This window comes from Arvicola amphibius, chromosome 1 (assembly GCF_903992535.2).
Source record: "Arvicola amphibius chromosome 1, mArvAmp1.2, whole genome shotgun sequence".
Taxonomy (NCBI): domain Eukaryota; kingdom Metazoa; phylum Chordata; class Mammalia; order Rodentia; family Cricetidae; genus Arvicola; species Arvicola amphibius.
The window spans coordinates 92,068,223-92,093,141 of NC_052047.1; the positions used below are offsets into that span (position 1 = coordinate 92,068,223).

Consider the following 24,919-nt stretch of genomic DNA (forward strand, 5'->3'; position numbering starts at 1 on the left):
TAGTCTATCTCATTGACTAAGTAATGGTCTCTAAGCTTTTTAGAAAAGCTGGAAGGCTACAGCAAGGTAAGTCTAAAATCCATGTGTCTCCACACACAAACCTCCACCACATCGGCTTTAGGTCAGAGTTCAACACATTCTTTACTAGCTCACACAAAACTTGCTACTTGGAAAGCTCTGTTGTGAATGGGATTTGTTTTATTTGGTTTTGTTCCTCTTTTCATAGTTGATGGATCTGCACACTAAGATTCTGCGGAGTTTAGTGCGTATGCCGTGAATGAGAACACAGGCGGTGAGATTAGGCCTCCGCTCTGAGAGCCTTTGTGCTGTCCTGGGGTGGGGAGATGAATGCTTTTCCTGCATCACACAAACTTGAAAGGGTAAACTCTGGATGCTCATTTCCTGAGAGTCCAAACATTAACAAGACTGGAGATGTCCGGGAGAGGATGGCCAAATGCTAGACTGGGACAGGCATTTGTACACATCTGATCCCAGGATTTAGAAAACCAACCCAGAGCTGAAAGACAGAGTAAGAAAATGAGGTTTCACATAAACAGTTTGGCTGAATTCTTTGATGCTTTACACTACCGTTTCCAGATTTGCCTTTCAATTTTTTTCTCTTTTTTTTTTTTTTTTTTTTTTTTTTTAAGGCAAGGTTATGCTCTGTAGCCCAGGCTGACCAGGAATCCAGTGGTCCTCCTGCTTCAGCCTCCCACACGCTAGGCCTACAACTGTTACCATCAAGTTCCTGTGACGGGCAACCCCAGACAATGTCCCTGCAGCTTTTCCTTTCAGCAAACAGAAATGCTATCACTAGAACCCTTCTTCCATTAACGGTTGGGTCCAGGAAGCAGGCCCACATCACACCCCCCTTCCACAACCTGCTCTACCTTGCTCCTCCGGCCGGTTCTTACCGCCTTACCTTTTTGGCCTACCTACTCCATTAAGTAGCCACGGAGCCCATTCCCTCCTGCTGACCTCCCCCACCAGCAAAGCCACAGTCAAAATCTTCCTTTAGAGGCAGACAAGATGGCTTGGCAGGTAACAGTGAGGGCCTGCCTGATGACTTAGGCTCAACATCAGGGGCCCATGTATGGGAGAGGGACAGCTAACCCCCACAAACTGTCCTCTGACCTCAATATATGTGCTCAATCATGAGTGTGTGTGCACGCACACGCATAGACACACCCTTCACACACACCAACACACAGAGAGAAATTAAAAAAAGCAAAACTCGGGCTGGAGAGATGGCTCAGAGGTTAAGAGCATTGTCTGCTCTTCCAAAGGTCCTGAGTTCAATTCCCAGCAACCACATGGTGGCTCACAACCATCTGTAATGAGGTCTGGTGTCCTCTTCTGGCCTGCAGACATACACACAGACAGAATATTGTATACATAATAAATAAATAAATATAAAAAAAAAGCAAAACTCTTTATTACTACCGAACAGTAACTCACAAAGCATGAACAAGTTACCCATGTTTTACGAAGGCTAATAATCCTTTGGGGCCAGGCTGTCATCTTTGTACTTTGGGATGAAGGATTTAGGAAAACTACAAGAAAAACTGAAAGAAAAGGTAAAGGTATTTCTCCACCCGTAGCAATTACTACTAGCTCTGCTCCTTGGGGTACGGACTGTTCTCATTCTCCCGTCTGCCTCCCATGCCCTTCATACACACACAACAGAATCTGAACTACCAGAGCACCGCCAACCTAATCCCGCCCATTCCACCCTCTGTCTGTCTACCTCGTTCCACTGGTCCTGTCAGAACTGACCTCACTAGTAACAAGCACCAAGGCGCTGGGAAAGGAAAGCAGTCTCCGGAGCCTTCAACCCTAACCAAACGGATCCGAGTCATTTCTTATCGCACAGGCAAACCTTCCTTATATGGACAAAAGAACACCCCAGGCCAGAGGCCCCACCTTTGACAAACAGGTGTTGCTAAGCTAGTGAATGTATTACCAGTTGGCAAGAGACCTGGGTCCTCCCTCCAGGTACTCTGTAAAGAGAGAGGTCTGAGGAATGTTCGAGAAACAGGCCTGCTCTTCTGACCTACACAGAGGAGGAAGGGCAATGCACACCGGTGGTCATGGTCAGAGCTATGGGGACCGAGTTTTAGAGGGGCTTATGGGGCAGGAGAACGCACTGTTCCTGGGCAGCATAGTTTGAAAGTGAATGAGAAAGAGGGATATAAATTCATCTGGCCCTGCTCTCAGGTATCCACACCCAAAGCAGCTTTTCCAGGAACTGTAAAGAGGAAAGGTGAAGAAACCACACTGAACAGGCACCGGGAAGGGTGAGGAAAAAGAATCAAGAGTGTGACAGGGCACAGGCTTTAGCATCAAAACGGGCCTCGGAGCAGAGCGGAGTATGCCCTGTCCACGGAGAGCCCAGGTTGGCCCGTCCCAGCAGCCCTCCCCAGGCCAGTGTGTTCTCCTCTGTAGGCAGGGAAGTAAGTTTGGGAGATGCAAATACACGCCGCCAGCGACGGGCCAGCAATGGCGACGGCGAGAACGACAGCAAGCATCATCAAATAGATCTACACCTGGGTTGTCCTCACTGCGGGGAGATCTAAGCAGAGTGGTTTTCCCTACATAAACGCCCTACATTCCTATGTGAGTTTCATGTTGTTCCTGGCCTAATCTGTCAACACGCGTCACGCTAATGAGAGTGTGGGTCGCAGGGACAGGGAGCATGCGCAGTTATCTCCAGGACGCAGTCAGCTCTTCCTCCACCTGAGCTTCGGATGATTTCTCAGCGCGATAACACAGGCTCCTGCCCACAGGATTTTGCTCGGCAGACACTGAGTCCAGGGTCTAAATAATTCACGGATGGCCCTGTCACTCAGGAGCAACAAGGCACGCCAGCTGCCTCTTTGGTGGAAGCCAGGCTCCAGGTTTCAATACTCTTTGGTACTTCTGAGACCCTCCTCTAGAAAATACCACAATCCTTTTCTCTTTATTTTCTCCTGTTTTAAAAAGGTAATTTCTTGCTGGTAACTTCCAGTGCACCTGCTTTGGACAGGTGCCCAAGCAAACGAGCAGGAAGAAAGTGGTGTTCCCAAATAAGCTGCCTACTCAGGATGCCAGGACGACAGGGGCAAAGCAGCAAATACAGCTTGCCCTACCTACTCAGCACCCTCGAACTGCCTCAAGCTCTCCCAGTCTGCTGCCCCTGGTGCCCCTTCTCCTCTCATTTTATAATCTAATGATCCTTCGGGAACAGCTCAAAACTATCATCTGTAGATATATAATCTACAGCTCTCCCTCCTCCAGGAAGGCTTCCCAGATTACACCAGCTGTGACTGTGATACCCACTGGCTCCTTCTCAAAGAGCCCACACCGGAAGCACCAGCCTCCCTTCTGGCACCTACCACCGCCTTAGATTATTACTTATCTCTTCTTGTGTGCCAGTCTTGCCTACTTAGTTAAAATGGAGGAAGTGTACCAATTTCTAAAAGAGAAAACATGGATTTTACTATCAGCTTCTGACACCGGCTGTGTAACCATGAGCTGGATCCTTAGCTTGGCCTATACTCTTCCTAAAACCAAGAAATCTAAAAGAGAAGAATCTCAGGTCTCCTGGATATGGCGTTCTTAGAAATATTATCTTGAGGGGCTGGATAGATGGCTCAGCGGTTAAGAGCACTGACTGCTCTTCCAGAGGACCCGGGTTCAATTCCCAGCACCCACATGGCAGCTCACAACTGTCTGAAAATGCAGTTCCACGAGATCTGACACCTTCACACCAATGAACATAAAGTTAAATAAATCATTAAAAAAAAAGAAATATATCCTGAGCAGCTTTGGGACACCTAAGCAGTTACTCAGAACCATGTAGCTCTTTCAGAAGCCTCAATGGGGCAAGGTTTCATGGTGGGGCTAGGTCCATAGGGCACACTGCAGAGCCTGCTCTACCCTGTGTAACACGCAGGTCTGAGCTAGCCCCACACACCACAGAGCCTGCTCTACCCTATGTAACACGCAGGTCCACACCTCAGTCCTTCATATTTACAAGACAAGAGAACTCCTCAGGTGTCAGAAATTCCTTTTCAGCATCCACCTATCTAAGCCAATCATCCTTAGCTACACATTATAAAAGCGAGGTAAAAGCTGTGTGACAAAATAAGCGGCTGGCATACAGAGGGCTGCACAGCAGGCCTTCTGGCTCCTGCTGCCTCTTCAACAAGCCCAGGGCAAACAGAAAGTACAGAGGAAGGGGCGGGGACTTCTCTCAGGAATCTAATCTGCAAAGTAGGCCCAGGACCTAAAATTCCAGAAAGCTCATCATAATCCTCTCTTCCGTTGACCTTCCAGAACCCAACAGCACGAGAGAGCCAGCCAAACCATACTAAATAGCAGAGAAGGGATCACCTGTGTCCCTTCATGCTAAACTTGAACCAGCTCAAAGAGTTTCCCATCTCCAGGGCATCCTCTGGGCCTAGTGAGGACCATGGGTCCCTAACACTTTACTGTTCAAAGACCCCTTCGATCAGTGTTCCATCTTGACCTGACCTTTCCTGTACTGTTCCTAGCAAGTCCAGAGGGAGCTTATCATCTTTTTAATTACCATCTACCCAGAAAAACATGATGTGAAACCCTAATGATGCCTTTTTCTCTTCTACCCACCCATTTCTTTACTCAAGTCTCAAGTAGCCCAGGCTAGCCTCAAGCTCCTCTGTAGCTGAAGATGATGTGGATGTTCTGAACCTCCTGTTGCCATCTCTGAGAGCTGAGATTACAGGCAAGACCAGCCATTTCCGGTTTATGCGATTCTGGGGGTCCAACTTACGGCTTTGGGCATGTTAGGAAAGCACCAAATTACACCTAGTCTCCCCTTATACCCCATTTAAATCATCTTTTTTGTTGTTGTTGCTGTTGTTTTCTGTCTGTGTAGCCCTGGCTGCCCTGGCACTCGCACTGTAGACCAGGCTGGCCTCGAACTCAGAGATCCGCCTGTCTCCGACTCCTGAGTGCTCTCTGTACCATCTTGCTTGGTCTTAAATCATCTTATAAAAGCTCCAGTAGAGGACATGTAGGAACCTGGAACTTATTTAAGCTAGTGGAGGAAGGTCAATGATCCCAGCACATGAAAGTATGAGGTTCTTCAAAACCTAAAAGCAGAACCACCATGTGATATAGACATCCCATGTCTGGGAAAGAAAGCACGTCTCCACAGTATTATTTACACCTCCCTGTTATTGTAACGTGACAAAGCAGTCAAGAAGTACAAGAAAACCCAAAATTGAGTCAACAGAAGAACAGACAAAATATGGGTTGGGAGATAGTTCATGCTTACCAGGTGAGCATGGGGACCTCACTAATTTGCATTAAAAAGCAAAGTTGTGGTGTGTGCTTATAATTCTAGCACAGGGCAGGGAGGGGGGGAGATAGAGACAAATAGATCTTAATCAGCCTAGTTGCCAAGTTCCCAACCAATGAGAGACCTTATCTTAGACAAGAAGGTGGGCGGCACCTGAAAAATAACACCTGAAGAATAACTTCTCCACACACATGTACACACATGTGCACCTACAGTCATACATGACAAAAAGAAAAGAGGGTGAGTTATACACATGTATATACTAGGTTATTATTCCGCTTTTAAAAATGAAATCTTGTCACAAGCTACCACATGGATAAACCTTGAAGGTGTTACGTTATTCAAAAAGCCAGTCAAAACTAGGAAAATAGGCTCATGTTTGTACTCAAAGCTACGCCATCCAAGGGTCCACTGCAGTCCATGCAAGTCTTTGGATGCAAGAAGATAGCCACCGTCGTGGTGCACTGCAAACGGGGAAAAGGCTCATCAAGGCAAACAGATGCCCCCTGGAGATGGAGTCACACACGCTGCAGAACAAGTTACAGGAGCCCGTTCTGCTTCTGGGCAAGGAGCAATTTGTTGGTGTGAATATCCAGGTCCTGGGCCCGTCTGAAGGGTGGTGGTTTTGTGGCCCAAATTTATGTTATTCTACAGTCCGTCTCCAAAGTCCTGGTGGCTTATTGCCAAAAATATGTGGGTAAGGCCTCTAAGAAGGAGATCAAAGATATTCTAATCCAGTGTGATTGGCCCCTGCTCGTAGGTGACACCTGTCGCTGTGAATCCAGAAGGTTCAGAGGTCATGGTACCCATGCTCAATACCAGAAATCCTACTGATAAGCCTATCTCAAGAAAGATCAGGGTTCACCCTTGTAATGATGATGATGATGATGACGATGATGATGACGATGATGACTAGAAAAGTACTGCTCCACTTACACGAAACAGTGGTCCACCTCATGGAAACACAGAAGCTGGAGCGTGCTTGGAGCTGGGCGGAGCGGAAGTGGAGAGTGACTGGCTAGCTGTCCCTCAGTTTTACAACATTAAAACGGTCCAGACACCTGTTCCGTAACAGTGTGCGCGCAGTTAATACTAATGAAAGGTACACTTTTGGTCATTAGCTTTAAACACAATTAAAGAGTCTCAATAAAGACAGAAGGAAAACACACGGCTGGGCAGGGGATCAAGAATCACATGCTCCTCACGTGTGTTCCCAAAGATGTCAGCCGATCCCTCCAAGTCCTGTTTTCCAACCTGAAGAAATGAGAACTTTGCTGGGAATCCTGCCAAATCTCATTTTTATAACAAAAGGCCTCATAAATTAGTTATTGACTCCAAACCGCCTCCAAGCCTCCCACTTGCTTGGAGAGCTGCGAGTGAACCCCCACTCATCAGTCATAACTAGTGTCGGGGCTGTGAGCTGTACAATGCCAGCCTTCGTTAAAGTGCTCAAAACCTTCATTAGTATCTATGAGACTGACACCCAAGACACAAGAGACCAACTGATCCTTCAGCACAGCAGCAACCCATCATACTCAAGCAAATACACACACACACACACACACACACACACACACACCACACTCATTAACAGTGTAGTTGTGTGTGTATGAACAGAAAAGCTCGTGTGTGCACCGGATTACCGTGAGATGTTAGGTTAGCTTTCCTCACTCTGAGGGTTTTGTAACACCCCATCATCAACTTCTCTGAAATACTAAGACTTGCCCACCCAGATAAAGAATGCCGATATCCCATCCAAGTGGGTTCCTACATAATTTGCTATTAGGGATAATTTTAGGGCATTAAAGGCTCATGAGGCAATGGCTCAAGACTCTTACTGATCAAAAAAAAAAAAAAAGTATACTTGTAGTTGGCCTACTGAAGATTATGGAGGGGCAAATGACCAAAATCCTTACACAGGAAAGAGGTCTGTAATTTCAAGTGATTACGATCAGTTCCACCAGTCCTTGTTAATGACACTTTACAACAGCCTGCACTTCTAACTCATCAAACAAAACATTAACAAGAAAGTTTCCATGAGATTTGAGTAAGACTCCTAGATCATTTCTCATTTCATCCTTCCATCATCCAAGGTCAAAGGCTGCTACCATCCTCTGCCAACACACAACCCACTCCTCACCCATTACATAGAAACCACTGCAAAAGAGGCCAAAATTCACCTTAGGAATAAAACAATCCCAGCTTGCTAACTCCTTAGGATGTCTCATGCCACTAGATCATTTTCCGTGCTGGCATTTAACACCCAGGGTCTTGAACATGATGGGCAAACACTTTACGTCTACACACCGGCCCTCCATAGCTTCTAGTTCCTACTGTCATGTCTTTTAAATGCTTGGTATAATAAATGTCTGCTGTTTTCTGAGAATCCCCTTCCCCTATAAACTGGTCTTGCATCTGGATTTGACAGTCAGATACAAAAAGAAAACACACTGTGCTTCCTGACACACGCCCAAGAAGGGTTTATATAAGGGTGACCACGACAGAAGTCACAAATGAGACATACAAGCTATCACAGAGCCTTTCTCATAAGTCTCTGAAATGAAGTAATTGTGGGGAGAGGAGCAAGGTCCCTCAGGAATTAAAGGCTGTCTGGATATCTGTGGAATATTAATACCAAGAAAGGCAATTTACAAGAGGGCTGGAAAAGGCAAGTCAAAGGCACCACAGGCTTTCATTCTGCCTCTAATTTATGTGATCAGTACCATATGCTGGGGCAAATTAAGGACCTGATGCAGAAAATCTCAATTATAATATGTAAAATGAGGAATAATACCTCCTATCAAAGACTGCTATTAATACTGTAGAACTGTTTACAATGCTCTCCAAGATGAACGAGATCCACACATTTTAAGTATTATAAGTAATCTCCTGGGAATTTATTCATATTCATTTTTTATCTTCCTCTGATGCCAAGCTACAGCTATCTCAACAAATAAAAACTCACACCAAAGGGTCAGCATGTTCCAGCAAAAGCTAGGCAGTTTGACTAGGATTTTTTGTATACTCAGTATGTCCCTCTGTCCCTCCTCTTCCTCCAACCTCAGTCATTTGGCTGGGGGGGGGGAGGGGAAAAATCAATGTAGCAAAAGTTTAAAGCATTTTGTTGTACTTCTTCTTTGAAACGTTTTCTCTCAAATTTGGCAGCATGCAGGATCACTATAAGTATAACATGCAAACCTAAAACAGAGAAGGCCAAGTTTGGAGCTCATGCTAATTTTTTTCAATAAAAATCAAAGTCAGGGGGCTGAGATACAGCTTGATATGTATCTCTCAGTGGTAAGGCATGTGCAAGTCCCTGGGTGAGACCCCCAAAACTGCCAGGAAACAAAATGTTTAAAAACCCCAAACCCAAAGATCTTCTTCAGTGCTTTCCCCCTCCTGAAATAAGGACTGAGTCATGAACGCCCTCTGAACACCAAAGCAAACAAAGCCAAAGGTCATCAGTATCGTTAGGACACCAGAACATGTGCCCTTCAAATGCCTTCAATGCTTCTGCCTTCCCATAGTAATTCCTAGTTCTGCCGCCTTGTATTAAGATAATATTCTCAGTACCATGTCTCCCTCAGGAGGGAGACAAAGCTCGATCTTCAAAGATTTATTTTCAAGCCGGGCATGGTGGCATATGCCTTTAATTCCAATGCCTGGGAGACAGAGGCAGGTGTATCTCTGAGTTTAAGGCCAGCCTGGTCTACAAAGTGAGTTCCAGGTCAGTCAGGGCTACACGGAGAAACCCTGTATCTGAAAAGAAAACAAAAACAAAAAAAGATTTATTTTAAGGTAAAATGTGGCATGTTACTGGTAACCTTACATACACAGGTGCTATGTGTGTACACTAAGAAGTAATGTGACTTCTCAGGATGGTTCCACAAGATACAGTTCTTGTCCTGTAGGAGAAATTTATCTACTCCCTCACAGCCAGGAATTGGCAGAGCAGAGATTTAATGGAGAACCAGGACCCTGGGGCCACTCTCCCTTAGCAGAAGCCTTGAGATGAACAGTTATGGATGCCTGCCAAACCCAGAAAGGTCTGGAAGCGTTGGCCCCAAGAGAAAATCCCAATGGCAACTGAACAGTCAGACTGAGAATCTCTGAGTTTGTACCATTTCTGAAGGCTGCAGAGAGTATAGACCAATGAGAAAATGGGTATAATGCTAAAACTGGAATAACAGGGAAGTAAGTATATCCAAATAGTGGCCTTTGTTGATTTATTTACCCTAACACCTCACAAAATCCTCTTGTGCCTCTAACACCTAGCATGCCTATAAACAGAACCAGGCTCCTGGTCCCCCTTCTCTCTCTTGTCCACTCCATAACCCTTGCAGAGCAAGTCTGAGGGTCCAAACTCAGCAGTTGAAGACCTGTTGTTGAGTGAGGAGTGGATTGCCTCCAAATACTATTTCAGATTTGGAGGTGGGTTTCCAAGGCTTGTCTCACCGTGGGGTAGGGAGTGGGGGCGCTTATCTCCAGATACTGCTGCATGCCAGGAGTTGGATCCAGTACTGTGTTTGGTAAAATCAAAAGGAACTATCTCCTGAAGGAGCACAACAGTTTCCTAATGCCTCCCTCCCTTGGCCTCTCCTCTCTGTCACTCTGAGATAGATGTTGGATCCCACCATCCCAGGACTTCGTGAGCGGTTTCTAGGTGAACTGTCAGGGGCTTCAGGCACTCTGGAGATGGGAACTTCAGGAAGGTCTTCTGTTACAAATGGGCGGCTCCAGGCCTTCCACGTGCTGAGCTGAACCACTCTTCTAGGATAAGCACTTTTCTGACCACTCCTATACATGACTCCCTTCCACTCCCTCAGCCTGGAATCCCTTCCACGTGCTGACACTGCCTCTCCTTTGTGAGGACAGAGCTCCTCTCAAGATGGTTGAACCTTTCTAACTCTAACCCGGTGCCTGGCACAAAGCAGACACTAAGATTAGCATATTCATGCCATTCACTAATAAATGACTAAGCCAGTAAGACTCTGATTCACAAAGCTAATAAATTTAAAAAAAAAACCACTCAGCTGTACTTTAAGATGCACCCTGTTAATGTCTAATGACATTAATAAAATCTAATTATTTGACCAACACCGGCATTTTAAAAAGTAGGAAAGAAAAATATCACAGCAGTTCACGGAACACCAGTAAACAGTAGTTTGTAAATTTGAAGTAGGTGCACACACACACACGCACACACACACAAACACACACAAATGCCTCCATAAAAATACATTTATCTAGCAATGAAATTACTAATATAAACACACTTATTGCTGGTAATGTGATCACAAAGTGTTTCTTTCGAAATGGTGAAGCAGTAACTAACCAAATCAACTGTGATGCTCTGAAGTCTTCACTTAGTTATAGGACATTTTCCTCCATTGTAAAACCTAGTTTGAGTGTACCAATTAAGATGGCTTCCTAAATGGGGAACATTAAAAACAAAAAAAACAAAAAACAAAACAAACAAAAAACCACCTACACTCGGGAATGCCTGAAGATTACAGCTGATTAAATTCGCCGAGAGAACTGCACACCTGTTAACACTGTAGGTGAGTTTTCGGTTTCACACTGATATCAGGTCATCCTTAAGCCCCCCCCCCCATCCTGTATTTCTTAAAGCAGTCTTGAATACCTCTACATTATTTACAAGCACCCATGCCAACACTGGTGGCCTTCCTTTGGATGTCTGGAACCGGAGTGTAGTTCCATGAAAGGTGTGCTTAGGGGCCTGGCAGGGTCTGGAATCACACACTAAACTGCAGCAAAGTGGCTAATCCTGGGTGTAAACTTGTGTGTGTTGACAGCAAGACACATAAAGAGCTAAGTGATTTGGTGTGGAAACTTATTTCTCCAAAATCAGTACCACAACACAGTTTCAGGACCCATGCCGCTGTCACAGATATGTTCCTGAGTAGAGAATAAAACCTAACCACGGGGCAAAGCTGGCCAAATTGCATACTGTTATTAATTAGGAAAGTCACTAGATTGGTGAGGTTTTTTTTTTTGTTGTTGTTGTTGTTTTGTCAGCCACAGAGAAAAAAAAGGCTTAATTTATACAGTCACTAAAACAATGACCATACACTCTGCTCCGCTGTAAGTTTACAGCAGCCTGGAGCCAATTGCCTCTGGCTATTATAGCAGAAGGATCTATTCTAGGGACCCAATTGTAATATTCCATCCCTGTCACGTTTGGCCACTACAGTCATTAAATGTCTTATGTCCTTGTCACAGTGGAGAATTACAAGAGGAAAAACAGTGGCTACACTTGTGAAAATGAGCCATTAAATTCTTAAAACTCAAATCAGACCATGGAGGTGCACACCTTTAATCTCAGCACTTGGGAGGGAGAGGCAGGCCAATCTCTGGGAGTTCCAAGGCTCCATCTCAAACTCCAACTGTTCACTTCTGATCCAGGCACTCTGAAAGGCGGGTGCAGTGCTCCCTGAGTGAGCCCTCATTTCCTTTCAGGACATATGGAAGGTAAAGAAGCAAATATGGGAAAGCTGCAGAAAGACAGGAACCTGAAGGAAGAAGAAGGGTCAAAGGACTCTTCAGCTTTAACCCTTGTGACCCTCAAGAGCAAAAGCTAGGCACTTCTAACAGAAAAGAGGCAGAGGGTCAACATTCAGCGTATCTGATCTACAGTGTACTGTGGCCGTACCTGCTTATAGACACACGCTTCCAGAGCAGCGGCTGACCTCCCAGGAGACAGATCAGACACAGAGGGGATTCAACTCTAAGACAATTACTCTCTGATTGGGAAAAGGTTAAACTCCAGGTCTCTGACACCAAATTGGCTTGCTTCCTGTTCTTCTACTGAAGGCGAGAAATCTGTCTTGGTCCAGGTTGCCGAAGCAGTGAACCATCAACTGGGTGGCTTAGACAATGCACATTGTTGCTTACAGTTCTCAGTGCTAGAAGGGAGGGTCCCAGCACAGCCAGGTTCTTGGTGAAAGCCCCTCCTCCCTTGTTTACAAATCTACCTCTCATATTTTCAGAGGACAGATCAAAAGGGCCCATGTATTATGACACGAGTCCCAACCTTTGAGGCTCGTCCCTCACAGGGTGATCACCGCCCAGTCTCACTTTTTAACACTATCGTATTGGGAACCAGGGTTTCAGCTAACAGATGAAGAGGAATGCAGATTCCGTTCGTATTCTTTTTAATAAAGTACATGGAAAATCCTTGAAAGATTTGCATCAACCTTGGCTAACGGTTTACTTTTGGGGGGGGGGGCATGGATGGTTGGTCTTTTAAGACAGGGTGTCAGTCATATAGTCCTAACTAACCAGGAACTCACTATGAAGACCTGACTGGCCTCAGACTTGCTGAGTCCTCCTGCCTCAGCCTCCCAGTGCTGGGGGATTACAGGTGTATACAATAATGCCTAGTTTGCCCATGACTTTTAAAAGAATTCTCTTCACCGAGTGGAGTGGGGAAAGGGGTCTGAGGAAAGAATACACTTGTCCCCTTCTGAATGCTCAGTTTTCTTTTTCTTCAGTGCATGCATTCATAAGGGACAATGCACACTAATTATTTTATAATGCATTTTAATGTTCTCAGATACCTAGAATTAACTCTTTGATAGCTGTGGAGTTGGAAAAAAATGCCCCCCCAAAGAAGTGGTGCTATGAGGAGGTGTGGCCTTGTTGGAAGAAGTGTGTTCACTGGATTGTGGGGGGGTTTCGAGGTCTCTTTTGTTCAAGCTTCCCTCAGGGAGACTTTCTGTCAACTTCCTGTTGCCTGTCTATGAGACATAAAAAACTCTCAACTCCAGCACCAAGTCTGCCTGCATGCTGCCATGCTCCCTTCCCTGGTGAGAGTGGACTGAACCTCTGAAACTGTAAGCAAGCCCCCACAATTAAATATTTCCTTTTTAAGAGCTGCTGTGGTTACGGTGTCTCTTCACCTCAGCATAAAAACCCTAATTAAACAATAGGTTTCAAAAAGTGATGGGGGAAAGTTTTCACAAATGATGGCAATAGTTGGTGTCTCTGACTAGGAACGAGTTACGCAGTTTGTCAATGGCTAAAATAACTGCACTGGACTTACATGAGGTGCTAAGGAATGCTACAGAAATGTTATCCATTGCCACTGTCCTCCAAGAAGTGACTCATCAGCTAGAGAAAATATAGACATACTACTTAGAGCACACACCGGAAACTATAACGTATAGGGTACCTGATGCAGATTAGCAAGCACCAAGGAGCTTTATCCAGAGAAAGGTTCAGCATGTGATGGAGGGAGGGTCATCTGTCTATTTGTTGTTTTAATTGGTTAATTAATAAGAAAACTGCTTGGCCTGATAGGTCGGAACATAGGTAGGCAGAGTAGACAGAACAGAATGCTGGGAAGAAGGGGAAGTGAGGCAGATGACTTCAGGCAGTCGCCATGCTTCTCCTCTCCTCTCTGAGACAGACGCAGGTTAAGATCTCTTCTGGTAAGCCACCCCTCGTGGTGCTACACAGATTACTAAATATGGGTTAAAGCAAGATGTGAGAATTAGCCAATAAGAGGCTGAAACTAATGGGCCAGGCAGTGTTAAAAGAATACAGTTTTCCGTGTAATTATTTTGGGTAAAGCTAGCCGGGTGGGGGGGGAAGCAGCCCGCCGTCCTTCTACAAGCACGAGCCACACAGGGAAAATGGCTTGACCCACGGTCCCAGGGCTCAGGATGGAGCCCAGAGAAAAACAGTGGGGTTTCCTAAAGCCTTAGAGGGTAGTCTAATGTAGTGAGAGAGGAGCTGAGGCTCTGACAAAGGTTCCAATGTTGCTTCCTTGCTGGATGGCTGTGGAAATCACTTTGCAGTCCAACAGAGCAGGTCTTACATACGTACTCGAGAAAGTTTACGGAGTCCTGTGGGAAGTTACACCTGGGTGGCAAAATCCTCACCATAGCCATCCACAGCAGTACCTAGCGCCATGATCATGTCACTATTTAAGACTTCTTGAGAATTCACAGGCTTTCAGCAGAGAAGTTCAAATTGAAAGAGATTAACAAATTCCCGTGGACATTAACTAATGAGAAAGAGTGGGAATGCCTTTTGGCGACCGAGAGATAACCAGACTTGAATTCCAGGGTTCTTCAGAAGGTACGGCAACACTTTTGACAAAGTTATTCATATTCACTGCTTGTGATAGTTTGGCTCCTTTTTTTCTTTGCAGGCCTTTGTGAGACCTGGCATTCAATACAAAGCCCTTGCTGGCCTTATATGTATAGAAATACTCAGGTTTTACCTATACAAGTGCTGGGATTGCACGTATGCATTGCCACACCTGGTGCCCACCGTTCATTTATTATTTATTTTAAATATTTATTTATTACTATGTATACAATATTCTGTCTGTGTGTATGACTGCAGGCCAGAAGAGGGCACCAGGCCCCATTACAGATGGTTGTGAGCCACCATGTGGTTGCTGGGAATTGAACTCAGGACCTTTGGAGAGCAAGCAGTGCTCTTAACCTCTGAAGCCATCTCTCCAGCCCTCAATTTATTTATTTTACTTGTAATGTTTTAGGGACAGGCTGCTGCTCTGGAATAATACTTCTGTACATGTAGCACCAATAATAAAAGCCAACAGACAGATATTGGGGTTCAACCTGAAGATGAGAAAAGCAAAGCGCTAGTCACTGGCTCTTACCTCTACCTCAGACTTTTTAGGGCTAGATCCTGTCTCCACAAATTCTGAAACTCCCACACACCACACACTCTACTCAGTTTCCTGTCTCTTCCCCCCTTATATTCCTCTCTTTGATCAGCCACATCGTCCTGTCTCCACCTCCCTAATGCTGGGATTAAGGCGCATGATCCCAAGTGCTGGGATCACAGTTGTGTGAGCTCTGTTTTTCTTTTAGACAGATTCAATTTGGTGTAGCCTAGGGTGGCCTTGAACCAACAGAGATCTGTCTCTGTCTCCCAAGTCCTAGGATTAAAGGTGTGTGCCAAGGCTCCCTGGCCTGTATGGCTGACTAGTATGGTTGCTTTGCCCTCTGATCTTCAGGCAAACTTTATTTTATTAAAATACAATAACAGCTTCCCCTCCACAACGCACTAGCACTTCCGGTTAGAATTGGAAAAAAAGAGGAGGGGGGGGCAAAATGGGAAGGATGAGCGATGAAGCCCAGCAGATGGCAGCCAGGCTTCATACCATCTGGAAGATCCCTCCGGGGATAGAGACGAAACCACTCTCGGAAGGAGACTGAAAAGCAAGAGGCAGGCATGGTAACCCTAGTTTACCTTAGTTTTCTTTTGTTCTTGCTTCCTGCCATAGATTGTGCATTTAGTCTTTCCCTGACCAGGCAGAACACTTCATCTCCTTAGAAAGGCTAATGGCTGGGTAACACGGCTACACTCTCTACGACACACCAAACCACACCTACAGTCAGACAGCTGGGTACCACAGCTACACTCTCTACGACACACCAACCACACCTACAGTCAGACAGCTGGTAACACAGCTACTCTCTCTACGACCACACCAACACACCCTACAGTCAGACAGCTGGGTAACACAGCTACTCTCTCTACAACACACCAACCACACCTACAGTCCAGACAGCTGGGTAACACAGCTACTCTCTCTACAACACACCAACCACACCTACAGTCAGACAGCTGGGTAATACAGCTACACTCTCTATGACACATCCAACCACACATACAGTCAGACAGCTGGGTAACACTGCTACACTCCTCTACGACAACACCAACCACACCTACAGTCTGACGGCTGATGTAACCATGGCTACATTCTCTATGAATGCCTTTTTTTTTCTGCTTTTCATTTTATTTATTTTGGTTGCTTGAGATAGGGTTTCTCTGTGTAGCACTGGCTGTCTTGGGACTCACTCAGTAGACCAGGCTGGTCTTGAACTCACAGAGATCTGCCTGCCTTTGTCTCCTGAGTGCGCCACCACCACCTGGCTTAATTTATTTTTATTTTTTTTTTAAGATTTATTTATTATATATACAGTATTCTCAGTATTTTGTCTGCATGTATGCCTGCAGGCCAGAAGAGGGCACCAGATGTCACTACAGATGGTTGTGAGCCACCATGTGGTTGCTGGGAATTGAACTCAGGACCTTTGGAAGAACAAGCAGTGCTCTTAACCACTGAGCCATCTCTCCAGCCCTAAATTTATTTTTTAACTAGGAGGAAAAGCTGTACACACAGCACAGAATGACGTGGAAGTCAAAGGAAAACTGCTGTGACTCAGTTCTCTCTCCACACCATGTGGGTCCTGGAGATCAGACTTGGGTCGCCAGGACTGGCAGCAAGCGCCTTTACCCGCCAAGTACCCCATTGGTCTTAAGCTGCCTCTTTTAAAGCAATCATCTGTAAGTCTCCAACTGGCCATGCCTGGTATAAAAAGTTATCTGGGCCAACTTCAATACCACACCCAACCTTACAGAAATTGGTACCATGCTATTGAGTCAATAAAGTCATAAATATAATTTGCACTGAAGTTTATTTTTTTTAAAGTTAGACAAGAAGGAAAGTTGAATCTACAATGCACTGAAATCAGATGTGAGCCAAATTATGAAGGAACAGTTACTATGTGGAGAGCTCCAACAAAAAAATAATGGAGACACTGCCCTATAGCAAGCAGATAGCACACAGCTTTATCAAGTGGGTCTGTATGAAACCGACCTCTTCTTTCCCTCTCCCTGTCTCCGTCCATGCACCTCTCTTTCTCTCTCCTTTGGGACAGTGTCTTACTATATAAATATTGCCTAGCCTGACACTAACTATGCAGACCAAATTGGCCTCAAACTCAGATCTGCCTGCCTCTGCTTCCTGAGTTCTGGGATTAAAAGCAAAGCTACCACAATGGGCCCTTTCCTGAAACTTTTCAGTAACCCTCTTTACCCTCCCTTAATTCTATCATATACTACTACTTATTATTATTATTAATTATTATTATTTTTTAATGTCAGGAGTGAAACCCAGGGCCTTGCCCACGTTAGACAACTGTGTTCTTTACCAATAAATCCAGCCCATATCTCTTTAATTCAGACAACATCTCCATTCTTTGCGATCAGAAATGATTGACTAAAAGTAATTATAAATTCAGGATTCTTTAAAAAAAAAATCTAATAATCAGGCTGGGCAGTGGTGACACAGGCCTTTAATCCCAGCACTCAGGGCAGCATGGTCTACTGAGTTCCAGGACAGCCAGGATTGTTACATAGAGAAATCCTGCCTCGAAAGCCCCTCCCCCAACTCCCACCCAAAAACAAACTCAAAAAAACCTAATCAGTAGACATAGACTAAATGTTTAGCTCCCTTGTTTCCTAAATACTTGCTTGTGGGTTACTAGTTCATGTGAATCATCAAAATTACTGACAAATCTATAGTTTAATAATCAAGCTATCTTAATAGAATTGTATCATAAGCTAATTGAAAAAAAAAAACCTACCTAACATCTTACATTGGCACCATTTGTTTTCTAGAAAATCCAACGGAACGGTCTCACAGGAGACGCTGATTCAGTCAAGACTTTGCCCATTATATCTGCACTCAGCAGTGGGGGGTGGGGGCTGAAAGCTCTGCTCAAGGCTAGCAGTGAGATCCTGTGGCAAACCCAACTTCTGATGCTGCCCCACTGACCGCATTGAATTAGAACAGTATGCCTGTCTCTCACTTCAGCACTTCGCAGGAAATTGTGCACACAGTAAAACAAACTGACTTTAAGTGTGCACTGGTAACCGGTCAACTCCTTTCGCCATGTCCACAAGTGATCAAAAATGTTAGTGCAACGGACACTTTTAATGTTGGAGATTATAGTCAAATATTACACATTGTTAAAATGTACATTCATACATGCCTTTAATTCTTTGATCATTTTTTAGGAAAAATAGTACCAAAATGTCTACTGCTACATAAGATGTTTAAGATGATTTTTTTCTAATTACAAAATAATTTGGATTTTATTTCAGGAAAAACTCCAAATATGGAAAATTCCCTCAGATATAAACAGTGACTACGTCAGATATATACTTCAAATTTTTTTCTAGACTGTTATAAGACTGGATAAAATTATTAATTCCAATTACTTATCAATTTCTCAAACTAAGTATTTATACATGTAAAAATGTTCCCTCTTCCGTCCTCTTATCTGTGTGGAGTTCTACAAAACTAAGCCACAATCACACATACAAGTTTAAAAAAAAAGAATAATTTACTTTTCTTGTAGTACTGAGGACTGAACACGGGACCCTTGCATGCTAGGCAAGAATTTTCCTGCTGAATTACACCACCAGCCCCTGACATTTCTAAAAGTCTGAAGTTTTCTGTGACTCATATGCGTGTTCCACTACCTGAGGCAATGCTGGTCAGAGGTGAGGAATTGTGGGCATGGCACCATGGGATGCAGGAAATACTTACACAGACACAACTCATCTTCACAGTGTATTGCCTGAAGGCTGGACCAGCACGCTGTGAACTTGCAAAGCAGCAGGACTGAAGAATGTCCTCACCTTCCCTGTGAACTCTCAATAGCAGCACCGTGTTGCAGGGGAAGCACTAGCTGCATGTTTTGACTCTATGTTGAAATTTAGACTTGATTCTTACTAGTCTCTCATATGAAAAATGAGGGTGTATATTTCAAGACAGTAAATGGGGAAAAGCATTAATAACTTTTCCATCCTGAGACATGCTGAGTATACGGCAACAATCAATATTAAGTCTAATTACTTATTTACTTAGCGTCTCTAAGTCCTGCTGGACATGGTAGCTACATCAGTGACCCAGAACCTGGACAGGCTGAAGCAGGGTAATTGAAGACCTGAGGCCAGCACAGGCTCAAGAGGGAGAGGTTGCTTTTCCTCCCTGCTTCTGTAAGGAAGAAGCTAAAGAGTTATTGTTTTCCATCCTGCCAGGGGCTCACTGTGCTTCTCTGTCAACAGTGCGCTTGGGGGAGAGCATTTACTGTCTGTGTCTGCAGTCCAGACGACAGCAGCCTCCCTCGTGAAGCTGTCATGGGACTAGCTACTTCTCTTAGTTTTCACTGTGGTTGAGACAAGGTCTCACTGTAGCTCAGGTTTGGCCTCAACATCCAAAGGCTAGTATAAACACATGCTACCCTGCCTGGCTTCGATTAACTATTAAAATGTACATTGCATTGATAGCATTTCCTGGAGCAGAGTAAGCAGAATATTAAGGCCCTTGTTGTTATGACTGTAACCATTATTCTGGGACCAGAATCGATATCCTTAGAAGGTTAAGACAAGGACCAACACTAACAACACAGCGGGGCTCTTGAGTCTGAATATAGAGAAAGATGTCACATAGGGAAGACAACAAGAGCTGGGGAGGTGGCTCAGTGGGATTAAAGAAGTTGCTGGGTCCAGGTGGTGAAGACTACATTCTGGATCCACATGGTAATTCAAGCAATATAAAGGTCTTCCATACGACCAATACTCCGGAGGCAGAGATGGGATCCCGGGGAGCAAGCTGGCAACTTAAACTAGCTGGAATTAGTGAAGCCTGGACTTAGGAAATCCCTCAAAAAAGTAAAGCAGAGAGGGACTAGGGAAATAACAGACAATCAACTTTTGGATTTCAACATGCTTGTACAAACATGTACATGCACATGTACCTGCATACATCCGAAACAAGCACACACACGTGCGCGCCCAAGCACATCACATACATGTGAAAAAAGAGAAAACCCCAAGAAACTGCTGTGCATTTTGTAAGTAAAATGTCCTTAAAATAAGACAACATAGGATGGCTTGGATCCTAAGCATGAAGCTCATGTCAGTGGTAACAAACCAGAGGGTCTTAAGTCTGAAACAGAGATTCATGAAAAAGAAGTACCAACTGATCCAGCAGCATAGACCACAGTCATGACTTCTATGAGGCAGTGGTTCTCAGTCCTCCTGATGCTGTGATCCTTTAATACAGTTCTTCATGTCATGGTGACCCCCACCAACTTAATTTAATATTTGTTGCTATTTTCACAACTGTATGTTACGAATCATAATGTAAATCTCTGTGTTTCCAATGGTCTTAGGCCGCCCCTGTGGAAGGGTCCTTCAAACCCCAAAAAGGTCATGACCCACAGTTGAAACAGCTCCTGTGAAGCTTCATGTTAATGAATGAACTAGAACACAAAGCACTGAATTGAGGGAGTGACTGGATGATCATTCATTCATCCAGGCAAGAGCAAGAAAGAGCTTTAGGGACCAGAAGATGGCTCCTGAGTAGAGCGCTTGTATGCAAGCATGAGGACTGAATTCCTATCCCAGCACCCACATAAACAGGCGGCTGCTGTAGCAGCACATGCTTGTGACCCCAGCACCTGGAGGCAGAGGCAGAACAATTACAGGTTCAGCGAGAGGCCCTGATTCAAAGAATAAGGTGAAGAGCAACAGAGGACACTTGATGCCAACCTCCAGCCTCCACAGGTATGCCCAAAACCCACATGCATACACTATATAAGCCCCTCCACCATGCCTTGTCATCCCACCCCCAGCGTGTGCTTGCTCTCTCTCTCTCTCTCTCTCTCTCCCTCCCTCCCTCCCTCCCTCCTCTCGCGCGCTCACGGGAACAACACACACAATCTTTCTTTAATAAATCACCACTGCTCAGACACAACTCATCCTAAAGCAGTCGAATAACATTCCCGAGGCAATCTTGGTTAGGCCCAGCTCCACCATTTATTGTACTCTTTTCCCAAATCTCTAGTCTTGCCTGCTCAGGCAGGATAGACAGAACTCTCCCTCTAGGGAGAGCAACTGGTTTTAGTAGAATACGGAGAGCATCCTATTCTCCAGCGCCAGTCATGATCCCAGAACCATCGTGAGGCAGATGTGCTCTTTCTACAGGCTTCTGGACTTGGGACAACCACCTCGGAACTACTGTAGAGAGGGAGCTCACTTGTGAAGACAGCCTGCATAACCAACATAGCTAAAAAGTAAAGAAGAAAAAAGCCAGGTCTGGGGCTGGAGAGATGGCTCAGTGGTTAAGAGCACTGACTGCTTTTCCAGAGGACCGGGTTAAATTCCCAGCACCCACATGGCAGCTCATAGCTGTCTGAAGATCCATTGCAAGGGATCTGACACCTTCAACAGCAATGCACATAAAATAAAAAGTTAAATAAAACATAAAAAATATAAAAAAGAAAGAAAAGAAAAAAGCACGGTCGCTCAGATCATGTAAGCCACAGGAAGGCTTATCTAAAGTTGGACGCGGCCTACTTCCGTGACCAACAATTTCTCTGTCACTGTGGGCCACATGAGTCAGACTCCCTTCTTCTTGCTTTATAATTCAGATTCTACTATAGAGACGACAGAAAAAAAAAATGAACTATTTTTACAATCAATAGCAATGTACCTGCTCCCACCATGACTTTTGAATCTACTTGTCATTATAACACCATGGGGAAAATCATCAATCTGCTTTCTTACTTGGATCAGCTTCCTCTGAGGTCTCAAAGTATATACTTTAGTTTGATTCTTGTTTCCTGTGTTGTTTAAAACTGCTGCTCGGTTTTCAAGTGATGGCACCTTTTCCTGACGAGGACCACTGAACCGTTGGCGCAGTCAGCAGCAGCAAGGGAAAAAAGCAAATCACCAATGGGAAGGACATCACACTGAGTGGATGGGGCAGACTCCTCGGCTGACAGCACAGATGCGCCCTTCCTAGAGGACACTGGCCTACTCTGCGGATCTAAGTCCTTTGCAGACACTAACCAACCTTGCGTGGCTCCTAAGCACTCCACTAGCATTCATTACACAGCTTATTTGGATTCTTTAAAATAAAGAACACTGTGCTTCATATTTGAAATGAAAGATGTGTCAGAAATAAAAAAATCCTTACAAGCTCTTAGTAAGTTCTTCTAAATTGCTATAAAACATTATTGTGTTCTAAATTATTTTGGCCAATAAGGTTGGTAGCTCTCCAATGTAACTGCTTATAAATGGGTCAGTTAGCTCTACACAGAATACCTTAAAGTAAGCTGAGATCACTTCAAACAAGGACAGCCTTTAAAAGCAGAGACGGTCGATTTTTCAGGGGACTACACAGCATCCAGCGACAGGTGGGAGACTCACCTGCCAGAGCCTTGATACGGGACCGCTCGAAGAGGCGTGCGGAGGCTGTTTCGTTGTCCCAGTCATCCACATCCCAGCGGTTGTTGAACATCGCTTGTACTGCTTGCTGGATCTCAATGTTGTCATAGTCTGTGGGCTACTGTGGTCGTCATCTTGAAACTGTCTCAGGCGCTCTTCCACATCAGTTCCTTCTTAGAGTTCTGCGAGGAGGAAAGGGAAAGATTCATTCATATACAAAGCAGACAGTCTCCACAGACCTGGTAGGATCACAGTGAATAGAAGTGAAGCTGTTCCTGTTGTCCAGAGATGACTTCTAGAGCCAGAGCTGGGTTGAACTTTGGCTTTGCTTCATATCAAATGCGTGACCTGGCCAACCCACTTATGGTTTTCCCCAAACGTGAGGTGGAGGGAGATTTCGCAGGCTGTTGAGAAGACTAAATGAAATGCTGGGTGCCAGACTAATGGTTCCTCCTTTTCTAGAAAGTTTGAAGTGCAGGTTTAAAGCTCTATCAGGGCTTATCAACACCTACTTGGGTATGTGAATGAATTCATCTAGTTTATTGTCTATCACCGGAAACTGTTATCTTCTAGTCTCTCATTCATAAAATGTTTATGTAAGAAAATAACAAATCATTCCTTCTATACGTCTCATTTACATGCCAAAATTAACGTCTAAGATTACGAGTGTAAGCATATAGCAGCATCAAGGATAGTATCCAAGCATAGTAAATACTCAATAAATACTGTAATTATTTATGCCATTGTTATATAAATTCTATGACCAATGCCAATACTAATCCCCACTCTTTTGGCACCCTGTGGGGTCATGATGGATTTTTAGGAATAACTATGAAATAAATTCTGGCCCACTGATGTGGTCATCTTATCACATATGCTTGAAGGATTAGGAGAAATAGATTTAGCTTTAAATACGGCTTCTCCATTCAAAAACTCACTTACAGAACGCAAATATACGAGGACTTGCTACATGCCCAGCATGCTCTAGATTCCAGGGGAAACAATAAATGGCGTAAGTGGAAGGCTAGTATGTCCTCATAGATGGAGGGCAACAAAAAACGTACAGAAAGCCAAGGAGGTTTAAGGAAATAGGACTGTTTTTAGATTGTGAGCAATAAAAGCCTTTTAGTCCTGAAACAGGTTAGAAGAGCGCACTCCAGACAGAGGAAACACCACGGCATGCATCCTCAGTATGACTAGAGTCCTGGTGTAGAGAGGAAAGGCCTGGAGACAGCCGAGAGTCCTAGCATGATGAACTCTGAGCTAGCATCTGTGCCCTGCTAGATGTGTGCTTCTAAAGGAGTATTCTTGGTGCCATATGGAAAAACAGGTTCAGGAGCAAAAATAGAAGCAGAGCTGGTTGGAGGCTACTCCAACATGGAGTGGTTTGGCACTACACAGATGGTAGACCTGAATGTGGTTGTGGTGTATGTGTGTGGGGGCGGGTGGCTAATAGGACCCAGTGAAATATCTGGCTAGGCCTACGGCATTAATAAGACTCTGAGCTTGATTCCTATTGGTATGGCTAGTTCCTATATATGTTTAGCTTCACTACAAGGACTCAGGCTCAGTCAGACATACAAAAACTATCCAAGTGAGTTGACAGCAAATCTAAGGAGGTGGGGATGGGAGATACTAACTCCTGTCTTGGTGGTAGAAAAGGTATCCACAAGGGATGTTAGCTATTTTCTCTCCTTCTTTCTCCTCACACTTGGCCCATGTTTTCCTCGGTGTGTGCACCAGGGACCAGTCGGCAGACCGCACACTAGAGTGTGCTAACAAAACAAGATCCACCCAGCGACACAGGACTGGTCCCTCAAAAATGCACCATACAAGGGAAAACAAAGCATGTGCATGCTGAAAAGAAACCGTTCTCCTAATGTGCTTCCAGCGTGTCTTTTCCCCAGTTTCCAACAGACAATCACACACCTCAGATGCAACTGGGTCTCCATGCTCAGCTAACCGTGGCTGGAATGGACCAATGGCGGCCCAAGCAAACCACTGCTTCCCTTTTACTGTTTTCTCACAAGCCACCAGTGAACGGCAGCAAATTCTGTAAGCTCTTCAGGAAAAAAGCACCAACAACCACAACCCCTGCTCAGTTATCCTTCGCTGCAGAACAGAAAACCCCCTTAACGGGAGTGGAATTCCAGCAGATACAGTGGAAGCCCAACACGACAAATAGTTTGCATACTATTTTTAAGTTATATTAACAATATATTTACAGAATTGTCAAACAAAAGCACAAACTAACAAGCTAAATTCTATTGATTAAGTGACCTTATAGTTAAACAACTCTAACATAGGGAGGAGGCAAGGAAGGAGGGAGTGATCAGTCAATACAGTCACACAATTTGACCTTAGAATGTGTTATGACACATCAAGGGTTTTTTGTTTGCTGTTGTTTTGATAAACTCTGCCTTAACATTTCTAGTAAAGAGGAACTTTATATTACTATTAATCCTTCAGAGAATAATCATTCAAAATTTAGAAAACACAAATTAA

At 44.5% G+C, this 24,919-nt stretch overlaps 1 protein-coding gene and 1 pseudogene across 1 annotated transcript in view; one reads left to right on the plus strand and one right to left on the minus strand.

Moving 5' to 3' along the window:
- Window positions 1–22,582, minus strand: part of Sptbn1 (spectrin beta, non-erythrocytic 1) — a 127,377-nt gene extending 104,795 nt beyond the window's left edge. Inside the window, 2 exon segments of the mRNA XM_038319572.2 lie at window positions 22,397–22,529; window positions 22,531–22,582. Coding sequence (XP_038175500.1) covers window positions 22,397–22,529; window positions 22,531–22,548 — 151 coding nt within the window. The 5' untranslated portion in view covers window positions 22,549–22,582.
- On the plus strand, window positions 5,699–6,157 carry LOC119807559 (annotated as a pseudogene).
- Window positions 22,583–24,919: the final 2,337 nt, after the last annotated feature.